Genomic DNA, 17,226 nt, shown 5'->3' with positions numbered 1-17,226 from the left:
GCTTAGAAAATGGACCTGGGATTTGACTTAAGCACGTGGCTCTGTGCATGCAAAGAATGGGCTGCGGATGCTGCGGGGGCTGGGGCTCGGTTAGGAGTCCTAAGCATGTTCTTGGTGGAAGATGCATCATGGACTTGAGGTCCCTATGGGGAACAGTAGCCACTGCTACATAGAGAACTGGAACCCTGGCTGTTTGGGACAGGACATTTATAGCCAAGTTGTCCTGAGCAGAGACAGCTCAGACCACAGCTCTGTCTGGGTCCTGGTGCCAGGCCTAACAGGATTAGTACTGCCAGTGCTATTTGAAGATTTCTACAAGTACCAGGAAAAATTCTTGTGTGATGTGAATTCTGTTTCCAGCAGACAACAGAAAGGGTTCATGTGATTTTGGCATAAAGCCATTTCCTATTAAGACAGTCAAGTTGCTCAGTACCTTTGGGATCTAAACTTTGAGTAATTTTCCTGCTCAGCTAGGGAAGTAAAACGCACATAATGCATTGTGCAGCTGAATGTCCAGCTCAAGCTAGCCATCTAGTGATAGAGGCCCACGTGGGGCCGCCCCTGTCCCTCCTGGCAAAGGCGGACTCCCACTCAGCCGCAGCTTCAGCTGCACACCCTGACCACCCCTAGGGCAGCTCAGGAAGCCACCTGTGTTTTCCTTCCTCTCCTACCTCTTCCTCCCCCCGCCACCTCTTCATCCCCAAGCAGAGGGCTCACAGAGGACTCCCCGGGACGTCCAGGCCAATGCACAAATGTTTTTCTAATTTGGAGCAAACGGCTCCTTCTTGTTTTGCCACGGAATCCCCATCACTGGTGGACCACAGCAGACTGAGGGTCAGGAGTGATGCTGGAGCAAACACTCTGTGGTTTCCTTTCTTAATTGGAAAATGTCCATTCTCGGAGGAGCAGTGAGGGAGTGAGAAACGGGATGGAATAGCAAGAGACAGACAACCGCCCGGTGACTAGATCAGGAGTTCAATCAGGTATGCCACTGAAAACATCTCACTGGGAGTTGTGCACCCCAGGCATATGCTGCGCTGAGGTCTGAGTGGCAATGCTGAGAGATCAATTTACCTGTGAAAGCTCAGTGAGGACCAGAAACACAAACGCTAAAGGCCCGTCCCATCCTCATTCTTCATGGCTCAAATTCCTGGTAGTCTTTGATCTCCTTGGAATGGAAAGGAATGCTACCTGTCATTAAGATCTGTTGCTGGCTCTGTCAGACAACCCCTGGGCTGCCTTGCTTTATGGCTACTGACCGTGTTACTGGAGCCCAGTTTCTCCACTAGACCGTGAGATCCCCAAAGGCCAGGAGAAGGTCTTGCTATACTCTGCTGAAGCTGAGCACTCCCCAGTTCTGAGGATGACGACCCCCAAGAACTGGGACTTTTGTCTTCTCTGATGAAAGTCTTTAGGCTCTGAGATGCCTATGGCCAAAGCAACTGCTAACAGTAGACCCAGGCCCAGGCGACAGGGCTTCTTCTGGAAGCTGCTCCTGCGGCCAGGACAATAGGGTCTCCGTGTCTGTACTGTGTCTTCCAGAGGTGCCGCCATGCCCCAGGCTTCAATCGGAAGCACCCAGAGGGCTGACCGGAGTTTTCAGGGCTTCACAAAGGTTAAGGAGTGACCACCACACTGTGGAAACATACTGGTCCAAAAAGCCAATTACTCCAGGAGCTGGGCTGAAGGAGAAATCTCATCTCTTCAGGTTGCCTCCAAAGAGACATGGTCTTAAACTACCCCAGCAGCAGGATATGTGAGGTCGACAGTGGTAGTTGGTGATGGTTTTCCCAGACAATGGTGACCAACCGTTTGGTCCAACACTAGACTAGGTGTTGCTGCCAAGGTATTTTTTTTTCCTTCAAAGATTTATTTATTTAATTGAAAGAGTTACACAGAGAGAGGAGGAGAAGAGACAGAGATCTTCCATTTGCTAGCTATTTCCTGAAATGGTTGCAATGGCAAGAGCAGGAGCCAGACGGAAGCCAGGAGCTTCCTCTGGGTCTCCCGCATGGCTGCAGGGGCCCAAGAACTTAAGTCACCTTCTAGTGCTTTCCCAGGCACATTAGCAGGGAGCTGGACTGGAAGTGGAGCAGCTGAGACTTGAAGCCAGAGTTGTAGTTGGTGGCTTAACACCAGCCCCTAATGGCCTCTTTTAGTTCAGGGTCAGAATCAAGGTGACCTTGATGAAGTGTCTGACGGAGCTGAGAGGTGAGGGGAGCTGAGAAAAAAGAGAGATGGCTTCTGTTTGCAGAACTGGAGCAGCCATCTGGGTAGAAACAAGGGCAGCAGTGAACCCACACAGGATAAACGAGCTGTTCTGTGGGCTACACACAGTAAGAACCATGCAGTGATGGCTACCCTGGAAGGTGGCGGAGGTAGGAATCTGGCTTGCAGAGAGCAGACGTACATGCAGCTGAGAAATCCACAGGAAATGAGTTAGGTTCTCTGTACCTACCAGGCCAGTCCCCTCTCTGGGCTCTGGTTATGCTCAGGAGCTTTGCAACGCCTGGGGCTCCCTCTTCCTAAGGGCTTCTAGGATGGGGCTGAGCTGCACAGGGCTGGATACAGGCCCCAGAGCCTGCTGCACGCAGACCCTCTGCAAATGCTCACTGATCAAGTGGCTGAATGAACAAAGCCTCAGATTTCTACCATACTTCCGAACATTATTACATATCCTCATTGGATGCTCAAGAAAGCCCACGAGCCTGATGATCTGATTACTAGCATGTTTATTTCACAGGTGTGGAAGTTGAGATTAAGTGGCTCGCCCTCAGTCACGTAACCTCAGGTGGCACAGCTGACTTAAACCCAGGATTTTTTATTTGATGCCAGTTCGGTTTTTCAGTTTATTCATGGGCTAAATTAAATCATGGTAACAAAGGGCCCTGGTCACCTTCTGACCTTTCCTTAGACAGAGTGATGGAGCTGATCTCTGTGGTCACAGAGAGGACCGTTCAGGAGTGGGCGCCTCGTCTGGTCCCTTCCGAGGCCTTGCGGAGGGGCTGCAGGTCTGCTCTCCATCACAAGTGACACCTTAAGACTTCCCCGTTAGCTTGAGGGCTCAAATTCCCAGATACGGAATTGTGGGTAACTACATGGTTACCACCTGCTTCAGTTCTCACTGTGACAGGGACCTAGGGGTGATGGGAAAAATAAAAGAGTGAAGAAACAGGAAAAAAAGTAAATGTGAAGGATTCTGCAGGTGTTGATTTGAGTGGCAGGTTCTCAGAGGCACGGGACAGAGAGCCGCCTGCACGTCCCACACCTCGCCGTGCTGTGTGGACAAGCTCGGAGGCCCAGGAGGGCTACAGGGAGGAGAAGCAAGGTGTTCCCTGGGCAGCATCTGGTGCTGGGTCAGGAGCAGAGTGGGAACATCCAAGCCAAATGGTGCAATGCTTGTGGAAAGAAAGGGAAAGGGAAGTGGAAGAAAGGAGGCCAAAGTCAAAAGCACTTCAAGCAGCACATATTGGACAAGGTGATCTGAAGTGAGACATTCACGCCCCGAGAGATTCACCAAACACATAGTTTAGGACAGGCAGGATAAGCAAGTCTTCCGAAGCTGAATGAGATGGGCATGTCCAGAGAGAGAGAGAAAGCAGCTGCCATCCAGGCGGCCAGCACAACAGGGGTGGGGGTGGGATAACACACAGGCCAGACTCTTCCGGTGAGTCTCAACCTCTGGCTCTGTGTCACCTGAACACCAGAAGCTGGCATCACCACGTCATGGTGAAGTCCAAGGGAATGACTCAGGTTGGTAACAGAGGCCTGGTACAGGGAAGTCCTTGGCTAGAGGCCTCCCCCCAAGACCCCTGACTCTTCAGGCCAGGTCCTGGGTCCCGTCCTCCCAGGCCCCAAGCGACCTCTTAAGTGTCAGAGGCAGCAGGCAGCATCGCACCACGTGGGCTAAACAGCAAGTGCTTTGTGCAAGGATGAACTAGGAAGGCAGGCAGAAGAGCAAAAGCAAGCTTTCAGGGCCGAACGTGTGGGAGGCGCACGCACGCAGGCCTGTGCGGCACAGCGCGCCACTGCGCAGCTTTCCTCTAAGTGCAGACCGTGCCTTCGGTAATCCCATCCACTGCTTGGCCTCCCTCCGACGGCAGCCAACCGGCAAAACACAGCCCCCATTCTGCTCTGCGATGTGCTTCAGAAACTTAATCTAACTGCTGAGTCGGGGCCAAATCCCCCAGTGGCATGAATCCAAAGACGGCACCCCTTGCTCTGGCCCCCACCTGCGTTCCCGCCACCCCATCGCCGGCTCCCTCCAGGCCTGGGCGGCTGCAGTTCCACTCCACCAGCTCCCTCTTCTCCGTGACTCAGCCTCCCGAGCCCGTTCCATGCATTCCCAACACTTCTTCTTTCCTTCTCGTCAGGCCCGAACATCTCACCCGGAGTCCTGTCTCCGCCCGCGACAAGCCAACAGCTCCTGGCTTTCGCACAGACGAGCTAGGCTTCTGCACAAGCCCCTTCTCTCACCGTGCCTTCTTGGGCAGAAACCAAACGCTTCCTTTGGTCCTCTCTGCCAACCACAGATCCCTCCAAGCACCAGAGGAAGCAGCAGCCAGGAATGTTTTTCAAATAAAGGCTATAAATTGTCTCTTCTCACCCAGATACACCTTGAAGCAAAAGGATGGCTCCAAAATAAACCTCCTCTCCAAGTCTCCTTTCTCCAAACAATAAAACGTTCAGGCGGGCTCCTAATTAGGACAAATGAATGGTTATGGAACCTCTTGAGTCTCCAGACACGTGCTGACCATCTGCAGATAAAATCTCTCTCCTCGATGAGCAACATTAGCCTTGAAAGGCACAAACCTTGCTGAAGGCAGACCTTATTTGTAATAATGAACAACTGGAAGCGACCTAATTGCCCAGCAATAGGAAAAGGGCTCGGTACATGACGGCAGAGGCACTCAGAGCATGTCCCAGGGCCATTGGTAATTAGGATCGTGCCCTGGTGGGGGCCAGGCTGATAAATTAACTGGGAAGGGGGCACCGGGGGATACGCTGGAGTGACAGTTCCACGGGCATACACGTATGATACCAATGCATCGGGTTGTGTGCTGAAGATCTGCACACTTGGTGTGCTTTACTCGATGCAGGGCATACCCAGCGGAAACGCGGAGTACCATCAGGAGGCCAGTGGAAACTGCTTATGCTACAATGTCAAGGCGGAGGAAGTAAGGCTAGAAACGGCACAACAGCATCATCACAGCAATGTAAACAGTGGGTATGGACAGACGGTGGAAGGTTACACTCTGAACGAGAACGGTAGCTCGCGCGTGGCTGATGGGCTGAGGGGAGACATTACTTCCTGTGTATTCTGAATGTTCTACAATACAAATACAATTTAAACAGAGAAGTGAAGGTGAGCCGTGCATGACGACAGTGAATGTCACTCTGACCTCATCTCACTTGATGTGATCTGATGACGCCTCCCTACTCTCCTCATTCAAGCCTTCCGGGCACACCCTGCTCCCCACCCCCAAGAAATAGGCCTGGCTAGAGGGGGGGTGCCCAGTTGGTCACCAGGCCCTGCATCCACCCCTGAGCATGTAGTCAGCTCCCCAGAGGGCCAGCACTCAGATTCATTGCGTGCTCCTTCTGCCACAGAGGTGAGCGGCTCCCACTCGGTGGGCAGGGGTGCCAGGTGCAGCCCAGGGCCAGCCTGGCTCCTCAGGGAGACAGCCGAGGACACGCTCTACCTGAGCAAAGACCAGGATGCTTGACTGTTCTCCAAGAACGGCGCAAGCGGGCGGCCTCCGTTCCACTCTCACTGACAGTAGGAGAGCTTTTCTCTCTCACTTTCCTAGCTCCCCATCGCTCGCCTTCGTACAGGACTCAGGCCTCTCACACCCCAGGCACCAGAGCCGACTGCTTCAGGCATGACCCACGATCGGGATGGCTGAGCTCCCTGCACCATGTCATCCACGAGGGTGATGATGATGATGATGGTGATAGAGAAGCCCAAAGCAGGACTGTCGGGGCTAGGTCATGAGCAGACACGCCCTAGAAATCTTCCTGGAGTTTAAATCCTAACACCAGTAAAGTCAACAAGTTTCCACGTTTCTTACACGTCAGGCTCCAGGGAAGGGGCCGGGTGGGAGAGAATTCAGTCTATTTCTTGGCTACAGGGTCAGCACATGAGAGTTGGTGGTGGGACTGCTCTGCAGGCTTCAGGAGTGCGTTAGATCCATCCAGCCTCATGTCCCCCGTCTGTACAATGGGTAGATAATTAGATAACATACACACAGGGGAACTTCAGGAAGTTTGTAGAAAATGAAATTAAAAGTCTATTTTAATGCAAAAAAAAAAAAAAAAAAAAAACCTGAAATCCATGCAAGTGAGGGGGCTTCAAAACGTTCATGGAAACTTATGGACGGATTTCAGCGTTTTGTGAAGAACCCTTGTTTTGTGCCTGAGCCGGAGTACACCCAAGTGGAAATCATATCTAAAGGCTGTCTGTCAGATTCTCACTTCAATCTGGCCCAACACACTGAGACTTTGTAGGGTAACCACAGTGGCAACTAAAAACAACTGTTCCAGACACAGTTCCTCTCCTAGCTGTGCATGTCTTGAGTCACTTGGCCAAAGCTTAACTCCTTTAGATCTTGATAATATATACCTAAGTAATTTTATAAAAACTATGCCTCACTTTTAGAAGAGGGGCAGGCATCGTGGTACAGCGGATAGGGCTGCCACTTGGAACACTCGCATACCAGAGTGCTAGTTCAGGTCCGGGCTATGCCACTTCTGATTCAGTTTCCTGCAGATATGCCTGGGTGGCAGCAGATGGTGGCTCTTGGGTCTCTGCCACCCACATGAAAGACCAAGATGGAGTCCCAGGCTCCTGGCTTTGGCCTGGCCCAGACCTGGCTGTCATGGGCATTTGGGAAGAAACCGGCAGATGCAAGATCTCTCTCTCGTTCTCTCTATTGCTCTGTTTTTCAAGTAGATGAAAATAAATAAATCCACATTTAATAGAAAAAGAAGGAGAAGAAGGAGAAATGAGAGCTGTCATGGAGATAATCTGGCAACAAAGGCATGGAAATGGAATTCACCAGAATTATTCAGTTTGGGGGACCTCAGAAGCTATTTGGCCCTTGTTTTTGTTTTTGTTGTTGTTTTAAGGAAATATTTATTTATTTGAAATGCAGCTAGAGAGAGGCAGAGGCAGAGAGAAAGAGACAGACAGACAGAGAGGTTTTCCATCTGCTAGTTCACTCCCCAAATAGCCATAATGGCTGGGGCTGGACTGATCAGAAGCTAGGAGCCAGAAGCCTCCTCCGGGTCTTCCACGTGTGTGCAGGGGTCCAAGGACTTGGGCCATCTTTCACTGCTTTCCCAGGCCACAGCAGAGAGCCGGATCGGAAGTGGAGCAGCTGGGACACAAACTGGCGCCCATATGGGATATGGGCACTGCAGGCAGCCACCTTACCCACTATGCCACAGCGCTGGCCCCAGCCCTTGGTTTTCATGGGTTGACCCAAGGACCTCTGTTGTTTGTAATGTAACAATCAGGGGAAATAGAGATCAGAGATAACACTGAATCTGCACCACAAACAGAATGTCTACAGACATAATGATTTTAACCAACTCTCTTACAGCGAGTGCAACAACATAAAAAACAGTAAAACTCCAGAAAAAAAAAAAAAAAAAAACAAAGGTAGCATGATATGCTGTCTTCTGGCATTCTCCTTGGTTCCAGCTGTGTCCTCATCCCTTTCTCATTTCTCTTCCTTTTACCCCTTGTCAAGCAGTTTCCATTTCATGTTCTAACATTTCTATCCCAGACATGTGGACTATGCCCACCCCTCACAGAGAGACAGGAGGCCAAGTCCAGGATGGGCAGGCTTTGTTTGGACCACACATAGCTCTGGCTACAACCACTGTGAGAATGGAGTTGAGAGAGAGACAGAGGGCGGCCAGGAAACAGCTGGCCCAGCCCACCTCACACAAAAACTAACTGGAAAGGCCCAGCACGGCCCAGCTGTGAGGACCTCAGAAACAGATCGGCAGGATGCTCCCCAGCTGCCCTCGCTAGACACTCGTCCTGGACATCTCTCTGCTCAGAGGGACGCCCCCCGCCCAGCAGGACACAGTGCCCCCCACCCCCAACACGGGGATTATCAGGCAGGTGCTGCCCTCGGCTTTGCAATTTTAGTGGTGACACCCCCTCTGTGGTGCGATACGAATGGTGGGGGGAGAAGGGAGAAGGGGAGTGGGTGGAGGCAAGGGAGAGACTCACTGGCTAGTGTCACTGTGGCTGGCACGCTGGCCACAGCCCCCACGGGCATCCGGGCCACACACTGGTACCGCCCCACGGTGTGGTTGCTGAGGGAAGGGATGACGAGGGTCCCGCGGGTGAGGAGGACGCCCAGAGTGTCGTCGGAGCCGTTCAGCTCCTTCCCGTTCAGGCGCCAGGTTACGTTCATCCACGGGGGCTCCACCACGCAGCCCAGAATCACAGTTCCGCCGAGCTTCTGGACAGTAGACGCAGGCTGGACGGTGACCTGGGGGACCTCGTCTGGAGGAGGGAGAGGGAGGCAGCAATGAACAGCCATGCCCACGAAGCGGCCAGCATCCCCTTGCCAGGAGCACAGTGCCCACAGCCGCTGGGGGCTGAGCACCAGAGGTGGAGGTGATCGCCCTCTGAATGAGTCAGCTCCCCTGGGCATGCCCCGGCCTGTCTCTGCTCCCAGGACGCAGCTTTCCGAGGCAGGCACGAGCCTGGGCTTTGCAGGTGGGCACACCTGGGTCTGATCCCAGTGCCACTACTCCTGAGCTGCGTGACTCCAGCCTGCCTGAAACTGTCTTCATAAAATAAGGCCAAGGTCACAGGTATCATGGGGTTGTCATGGCTTACAAACAATGCATGTAAGCAGCGTGCCATGATCTCAGATGCTAAGTACACAACAAAAGGCTGCTATGTGACAATGATGATGATGGTGCTTCCTCCTCTGGTCTATGTTGAATGAGTAACGCTGTCACGATCCCATCTCATCCTAGATTCTTGAGTGTGCCCCGAAGGCCCATGGGAATAAAAGGTTACTTCGGCAGACTTTTAAGGAGCTACTGTAGGGTACCTGATGCATCCATTGGGCATTAGGGGCAATGCATTTTAAGGGCTGAGAAAGGTAGGGAGTGTACTCACCCAAGTCCGCAAAGCAGCCTGCTGTGGCCAGGAGGAGGCAGGCGACTGTGACCTCAGGCCTCTTCCCTCTCCGCGCCGTCATCATCCCACGCAGCATGGTATGTCACAGGCGGTCTGCAGCCAACGTCCCATAAGCCACCAGGGTCACTCAAAGAGATACCGCAGTGCCCCGAAACACTGTACTGTAGGAGAAGAGGAGGGAAGAGACGGCCATAGCAAGGATATCCGGGAAGCCCCCGCAGTGGCCATGGCTACCAGCTCTGCCCCTCATCCCTGCTTCGCCACACTTGCTGGCAACATCCAGCATGCAGAGCTGGCCAAGCTGTCAGAAGGCCCAAGGACTCTCTACCCCATTTCTCACCTAAAAGAAGTTTCTTAGAATTGCCCCCTTGAGCTCTTTTCTGAGCAAGAAGGCAATATTATGACGGGAAGAATTGCCAGAGCCCTGCCCCATGGACCAACAGCAGCAAGTACAGGGGAGCACAGGCTGTGGAGAGGCTGAGACCTACAGCCACGCACAGGGCAGGGAAAAATGTAGCCCAGATGCCAGAGCAGATGAAGTTAGTTTACGACCAGCCTGCAGGAGGCCAGACGGCCACGGGCACATAGCATGCCAAGTCACTAGTGCAGAACAGTGTGGGGCTATATGCATACCAAACCCTTCAGGGGATGGTCCTAGTTGTTGAATCCCAAAGTCTCAGTGACTCAAGAAAGCGTTCCTGCTTTGGTTTTCCTCATCCCTGTGAGTTGTCTTTTAGTCCTGGAGTTGACCTGCCCTCCTCAGCTTATCACCACGACTCTCACTCTCTCTGAGCACCAAGACGGCCAAGGGTCACATATTAGCCAAGGCACCTCGGCTTCTCAGGGCACAGAGCCTTACTTCAGCTGCACCTGCTGGCTTCTGCTTCTCTCTGCCCCTAACGCTGTGATTCTGGAGTCTTCTGTCTCCACCAGATCTGAACTGGGGACTGCCCACGTTCCATCTCCCCCTAGAACCACACTCCTCTGGGGCTGCAGATCACATCGCCCCTCCAGCTGCCCTCATGCCCCCTCTCTCTCCGCCAGCCCCCTCAGAACACCTGCCTAGGATGCCCATTCCCCTTCTACAGCTTTATTCCTTTGAGTCTCCTTTGAGCCATGGTCTTTGTAAGAGCCATCAGAATCACAAAGGCAAGTGTGTGTTTTTTTCTCGCACATAGCACACGTTTCTGGCACAGCCGAAGCCCAGGTTTCTCTTCTGCGCTTTCTGCTGATGTACTGACAGAATGTTAGCAAGGAAGGGCAGGTGCACCACCCCTTTCGGGCAGGGAGGCATCAGAGTGAGCTCACGTGGCGATTGGGAAGGGGATGAATCCTTCCTGCCCCAGGTGCACCTGGCAATATTAACAGTACTTGTGTACGTCCAGAAGTGTGACACACACAGTCAAAGTGGTCATCGTCCTGGAGCATTTACCTATCCAGAGACTCTCTCAAAGACTCCCAGTCACCACTGAGAAGTCAGGAAGGCAGCTGAGCGCCCCAGCTGAGACACAGACGCGCTGCCTCTGAGGGCCGGGGGCTGAAGTTCCTGCCCTGGGCTAGGACTTGGGACCTGCCTCCATCTGTCCCTTCTCCAATGTCCTTTGCTTCTTGACTTTAGGCCTGGCTGCTGAGGCAGTGAAGGGGGCCACACCGGCTCTGCCAACCCACCAGCTCCAAGCCAGACCTAAGCCTGCAGCCGCAGTCCCCAAACTGACGCGCAGGGTGTCTTCCATGAAATGGCCTTTCCCTTGAGCTTGACTCCCTCCTTCTGCCGCGTGACATCAGCATCACACACCTATGGGACCCCCTGACTGCTCTGGGAAAGGACAAGGGGACACTTTCCAAGAAGGATCTGAAATTTCAAAAATTCTTTCCTGGCAATTGGAAATCATTTCCTGTTGGGGTAGACAGAGAGTGAGACACCAGTAAATCCAAGGGCTGTGTTACTTTTGTTTAAAGATGCATTTATTTGAAAGGCAGGCAGAGTTAGGGCCGTGTTGTCAGCCGAGTGAAATTCATGAAAGCTGCAGAGGACAGGAGCACAGCCGGGTAGGGGTGGGGGCCCCGCCACTGCAGGAACCTGCTCAGCTCCTGGTGTAAGGCCTCTCCTTTACTTCGCCCCTCTTCCCGGGTGAGAAAGCTGAGTTGCAAAGGTTAGGTAACTAACTTGTCCAAAGTCACGGAACTGCAGGCCTGGAGGGAATCCAGGGGTTGGGCTCTGAGCTTTTCACCACAGGGCTCTGCACCCAGTGGATGCTCACCAGAGTTGTTAGAACAGTGAGGAGCTTCAACCTTGACAGCTAGAGGCAAAGTGAATGCCAAAAAGCCAGCCCGGGGGACCCTCTCGCTTTCCAGACGCTTGTTAGCATTCTCCAGTCCACCTTTCCCTGAAGAGATAGGGGACAGAACACTGTGAGAGTTCCCAAGGCCGGGATCGGAGGGAACCAGAGATTGGTAACACCTGTTCCTCCCCTGCCCCAAGGAAGGGAGGAAGAAGGAAGGAGGGAGGGGGCGGGGGCGATGGAAAATGAACCCAAATAATGAAGGGCAGAGAGAGCCCGGCAGACAAAGGACAGGAGGGCTGTTTGGGATCTGAGCACAGGGGGCCCACAGAGGTGTTTGTGCTGTAAAACGGACAAAGGTTTTACTGAGCCAGTTCTGCCCAGACCCCCTCCTGCTTAATGAGGCCCGGGCCAAACAATTCCTGTGACTTGTGCACCCTCGGTAATTTATAAGGTTCAGAGTGGAAACAGATCCTGCTCCGGCTGCAGGCAGCAAGCATCCGGCTTGCAAAAGCCAGGAGGAAAGAGTGCAGCTGGGGAGTGACCAGAGTGGGGGTGGTGAGAGGGAGCAGGTAGCCCAAGGGAAGGAAGGGGTTAACTCACTCACCGCTGCCACAGAGCTGCAGGCTTAGGGAAGCCGGACTCTGAGATCCCATTCACCCAAAAGCTGTAGAGGGAGAGAAAAGTGGGGGGATGGCGCTGCAGCTGGGGGAACTGAGTTTGCTCCTAGACCAATTTACCTAGTGAGACTGGTGTAGCAAGAGGCTCATTCCAGAAATGGAGGGATCTGAGAAGTTTGTCTAATTTTGTTTGGTGCTGTTGCTTTAGATCCAGCAAGGCTCAAGTGGGAGAAGTAAAAGGGAGTGAAGTGTTGTCCCACTGTGAAAGGAGCAAGGTACAATTTCAGAGCTGGGTGGAGGCAACAGTAAGGCCTGTTATTTTTCTTGGCAATGCAAAGAATGTCTGGGATCCTTCTTATTTTCTTATGTGTTTTCTCAGAAAAAGAGGAAGAAATCAAGACAAAAAAATATCAAAAGCAGAGAGAAGGGAAAATGAATTCTTGCCATGAGTTTCTCGCTGAAGCCTAGGTGCCTGCCATTTCTAAGGATTATCTGGACACCATAAAGAAAATAAAATATGTCGGCGAAGCTTAACTGCTGACACACATGCTCCCCGCTGAAATAATCTCCTCCAAACAGACGTCTCCGAGGCCTTCCAACAACAACAACAACAAACACTCTTCTGGGGTTCAGACCAAGCATGAGAAACTGTAGCCTCAGAGTATTTATTTTTGAGAAAATTGCAAACAACTGAGAGTTGATCATTGTCAGGAGGAAGCCAGCTCCACCTCGTCCCAAGAGGCCTGGCTGACTAACTGGACCAAGAGCAAGGCAACACCACACGGGGCCGCCATGCGGCCCCCTGGACGCCCACACCCACTGCTGCTCTCTCAGACACAGGCCTCCAGCAGCCAGCACGCAAACCAACCCCTCCGGATGTCCAAAGACCCAACGCAAAGATGAGCTGATCCGGACAGTGACAGCTAGCAAACACCAAGAGGCTTTCTCTCATCTCACTGGTTGAGTGGGGCTAGCTACATGCAAAGACAAACATTTCTGCCCCACGTTCCTTTTTCTGCGGGTTCTCAATTTTATATGGTAAGAGCCCCATTTCCCACTTGTCACTGAAGGCAGATCAAGGCTGTGCTCCCAGAAGGAGCCATCACAGGGATGGGGCCCAGGTGAGGATCCCCCCTCCCACCTGCACTGCCTCAGGAGAGAGGTGGGACTCCCACTCGGACAAGGGCCAGTGGGGGAAATCAAGAATTTAATCCTAGAGGGCTGCAGACTGAGCTCAGACTTAGGAAAGGGAATTAAGAAAAGTTATCAAGACATCTTGTACTCTTTCAGATACACAGAATAACAAAAAAGGTCATTTTAATGGAAAAGTTGTATTTCACCCACAGACCCAACTAAAAGGGAACATCTTAAATTAGGAGGAGCCTCAGAGAAAACACAATAGCTTTGCATGTGGTTTTTTGTTTTGTTTTGTTTTGTTTTGTTTTTTGACAGGCAGAGTTAGAGAGAGACACAGAGAGAAAGGTCTTCCTTTTTCCATTGGTTCACACCCCAAATGGTTGCTACAGCCGGCGCGCTGCACCGATCCAAAGCCAGGAGCCAGGTGCTTCCTCCTGGTCTCCCATGCAGGTGGTGCAGGGCCCAAGGACCTGGGCCATCCTCCACTGCCTTCCCAGGCCACAGCAGAGAGCTGGACTGGAAGAGGAGCAACCGGGACAGAATCCAGCTCCCCAACAGAGACTAGAACCCTGGGTGCCGGCACCGCAGGCAGAGGATTAGCCAAGTGAGCCGTGGTGCCGGCTGCATGTGTGTTTTGAGTGTTCTACAAGACAAGTTTCCAGGCTGAGTGAATCAGAGGGAAGACAACCACCACTCAGGCCTTCTAATTCCTGCTCCCAGCAAGCTGTTTCTGGGCCTCACGAACCAACTACTCAGAACTGACTTTAGGAGCCAGTGGATTAAGCACCACCTGTGACGCAGGCATCCCCTATGAGCGCTTGAGTCAGGGCTGCTCTGCTTCGGATCCAGCTCCCTGCTGCCGTCCCTGAGAAAGCAGCAGATGATGGCCCAAGTACCTGGGCCCCTACGCCTACGGGGGAGACCAAGATGGAGTTCTGGGCTCCTGGCTTCAGCTTGGCTCAGCCCTGGCTGTTGTGGCCATTATGAGAGTGAACCAACAGATGGAAGATCTCTCCGTCACTGCCATTCAAATAAATGAAATAAATTGTTTAAAAAAAGAATTGTTTTTGAATGGATTTTAAAATGTTTCTGAATTTACTTATGCGTAAAATAATGCTACCTGCATGATCATCACATGGGATCATTTTAAGCCTTTTACCATCTACATCCTAATCGAGAACATCCCATTCTTCAATGCACAAACCCCACCCCTTCAATAAAATTTTCTGCAATGATAGAAATGTTCAATATATGCACTGTCCAAAATGCTAGGCAGCCAGTAGCCACTAAATACTCGTAATGTGACTATGGAACTAAACACTGAATTTTCCTTAATCTAAATGGCCATATAGGCCAGGTGCTTTCCCACTTTGGACTGGTACTAGGAACATCTACCCAAGCCATTCTGACGTTAAATATAGGAAAATACCAATGATTTGATGTTGTAAAGTACATGACAGGTTCTGTCCGGCCTCTATGAATATTTTCCCCTTATTCTTTATCCACATTTTTGTATGAGTCTTCTACAAGAAGCATCCTTGTTTTTCCTTGCTATTAATATTACTGGGAACGATATTACTGAGCTCTACTACATACAAGACAGCACTGAGGTGTAGCGGGTAAAGCAGCTGCCTACATCTCATATAGGTGCTGGTTCAAGTCCTGGTTGCTCCACTTCCAATCCAACTCTCTGCTAATGCTCCTGGGAAAGTAGTAGAAACTGGCCCACATCCTTGAGCCCCTGCATCCACACAGAAGACCTGGATGAAGCTCCTGGCTCCTGGCTTCCACCTGGCCTGGCCCTGGCCATTGTGGCCATTTGGAGAGTGAGCCAGCAGATGGAAGACCTCTCTCTTTCTCTGCCTCTCCCTCTCTGTAATTCTTTCAAATAAATAAATAAACCTTAAAAAAAAAAAAAAAAAAAAAAAAGGTTGGCAAGGTACCAGAAGATAGATTCAGTCCTTTAGGAGCTTAAAGCAAAACTGGGGACAAAAGCCTGCCACTCCCCACATCCATTAGCTTTTCATTTCCCAGCCTCCACTGCAGTTAGCTCAGGGCCATGGGACTGGTGCTGGCCAATGAGGTGTAAGAAAACATGTCATGTGTCACTTCTAGGCCAAGACGGTTAAGAGTGACCATGTGGCCTCCACCTCTGACCTGGGGACCACTTGTTACGTTTCAGAAGGCACAGCTGCAAGATGGAAGCAAGGAGCTCGAGATGCAACATGAGAAGAAATAAACCAATGAAATAAACCAATAAAACTTGGGCATCACTCACACGTTAATGACCCCAGCGTTCTTTCAACTGCTCACCAGTGTGGTCACAAAGGGGCAGTAGCAATGAAGGCAGAGGGAGGGAGCATTCTCGACTGTGGGCCTTCCAAAGAGGACTTTGGGATCTAGGGTTGGGATGCAAACTGGGCTTTCTGGGGGGGGGCAGGCACATATATAAGGAAAACGAGGACACGGCTAGAAAGGGAGCCCAGGTAGGAAACAAGTCTCTGGTCACAGGTGCTGCATGGCACACACGGCTGTCACCTGCAGCCAGCGGTCTCTGAACCTTGTGATCTGAATCCTTTACCAGGAAAACAGTCTGGGCAAACATCCCTAATACAGGCATATTTACTCATTTATAAACCAAACACACATACTGCAGAAGTACAATTTTAAAAAGAGTAGCTGAAAGTGAAACCACATTTTAACAACTCCTTGATCCTAATGCCTTATAACATCATGGAGTGATGTCTTAGACGGACGATTGCTAATGACAAGGCTATAATCTCTGTGCGTCTCCAGGACTTAATTATCGTGTGGACTTCTCCAGACGTGATTCCATTATCACCGGGTTTCCTTCCTGACCGGACCTGGGAAAGGTCAGCTGTGTTGTTTCCCCCTGTTTGCCTGTGCCTGGATTATCAGCATTCTCTTCAACCCACACTTGCTTTGCAGCAATCTCTTTAAGCCACTTGTTCTTTTGTGAGAGTTAACTTAGTTAAAACTAAATAATATAATCTGCAAATCCACTTAAGGGAGAACAGGAAAGCTGGGGAGTGAATGAAGGAGCAGTGAGGTCCCACTGCCAAGTGGGCAGCAGGGTGGAGCAGCCCTGGATCCCGCTGTGACACGTGACAGCCCTGTCAATGCCTCTGGTAAACATCATGCCTTCCCGTCCCTCTCTCAGATAGAAACAAACATGAAGGGCATCTCTCATGCCACCAGCGCTCCTGGGAGCAGCTGACATCACCCCCAGGAAGCCCGGCGCCAGTGCAGGAGACTACTCTACCAGACAGATGGAAGGAGACAGAGTGGGGCAGTGAGTCTGGGCCAAGCTGTGGCGGACCAGGGAAGAGTTTGAAGCTAACACCACAGGTAGAGGGGCACTACGGGATAGTGTCAGGTGGCATTGGGGAGGGGATTAGCAAAACCCTGGTTCCTGCATGCAACCCAAAATTTCTAACACACGCAGTTCCACTCCAGCAAGGGGGACACCCTATCCAGCAAGGCAAGGGGGTGGAAAAGGGTCTGGGGGACTCCTGCCCCCCCCAAACACCCCAGAGCCCCGCCCTCTGCTTCCTAAGTAAAGGGCTGGTCTTATCTCTTGCCTTGCCCAGCATGTGGAATGCTCTCCCACCTCCAGGGAGTCTTCCTTGGGAGTCTCACTTCTTTGCCACACATACTCCTTCCCGAAAATGGCCTCATTTCCTTGCAGTGTTTTTTTTTTTTTTTTTTTTTTAATCTACCCAGGGAGGGGAGGGGAGGGGAGGAGGAGGTGGCCCTTTTTTGCTAAACTGGAAAAAGAGAAAAGGAAAACCACTTCCTTTCTTCTACACTCCCTTCTCAATCCCCCCAGCCCTATTCCATATAAATTCAATTTGACAACCCTGCTAATTGGATAAACGCAGCCCCTACACTCCTAGAAGGCCTGTCCCTTTTCTTTCTCTCTCTTTTTTTTTTTTTTTTTGGTTGGGGGGGTTTGTTTTTGGAGGGCTCCAAACAGGGTGATTGTGCTGTTCTT

The 17,226-nt window shown here is 51.6% G+C and overlaps 1 protein-coding gene across 3 annotated transcripts in view; it reads right to left on the bottom strand.

The window, feature by feature from the left end:
* BOC (BOC cell adhesion associated, oncogene regulated) overlaps positions 1–17,226 on the bottom strand; it is an 85,601-nt gene that overhangs the window by 27,203 nt on the left and 41,172 nt on the right. For all 3 annotated transcript variants that reach the window (XM_062208162.1, XM_062208175.1, XM_062208173.1), the window contains 2 exons: positions 9,152–9,333; positions 8,246–8,524 (listed from right to left, as the gene is read on the bottom strand). In XM_062208162.1, the coding sequence (XP_062064146.1) occupies positions 8,246–8,524; positions 9,152–9,248 (376 nt within the window). In that variant the 5' untranslated portion in view covers positions 9,249–9,333. The remainder of the gene's footprint in view (positions 1–8,245; positions 8,525–9,151; positions 9,334–17,226) is intronic.

The sequence above is a fragment of the Lepus europaeus genome, chromosome 2, assembly GCF_033115175.1.
Source record: "Lepus europaeus isolate LE1 chromosome 2, mLepTim1.pri, whole genome shotgun sequence".
Taxonomy (NCBI): domain Eukaryota; kingdom Metazoa; phylum Chordata; class Mammalia; order Lagomorpha; family Leporidae; genus Lepus; species Lepus europaeus.
Note: the sequence above shows the minus strand (reverse complement) of the source record. Positions and strands in the feature narration are given on the sequence as shown.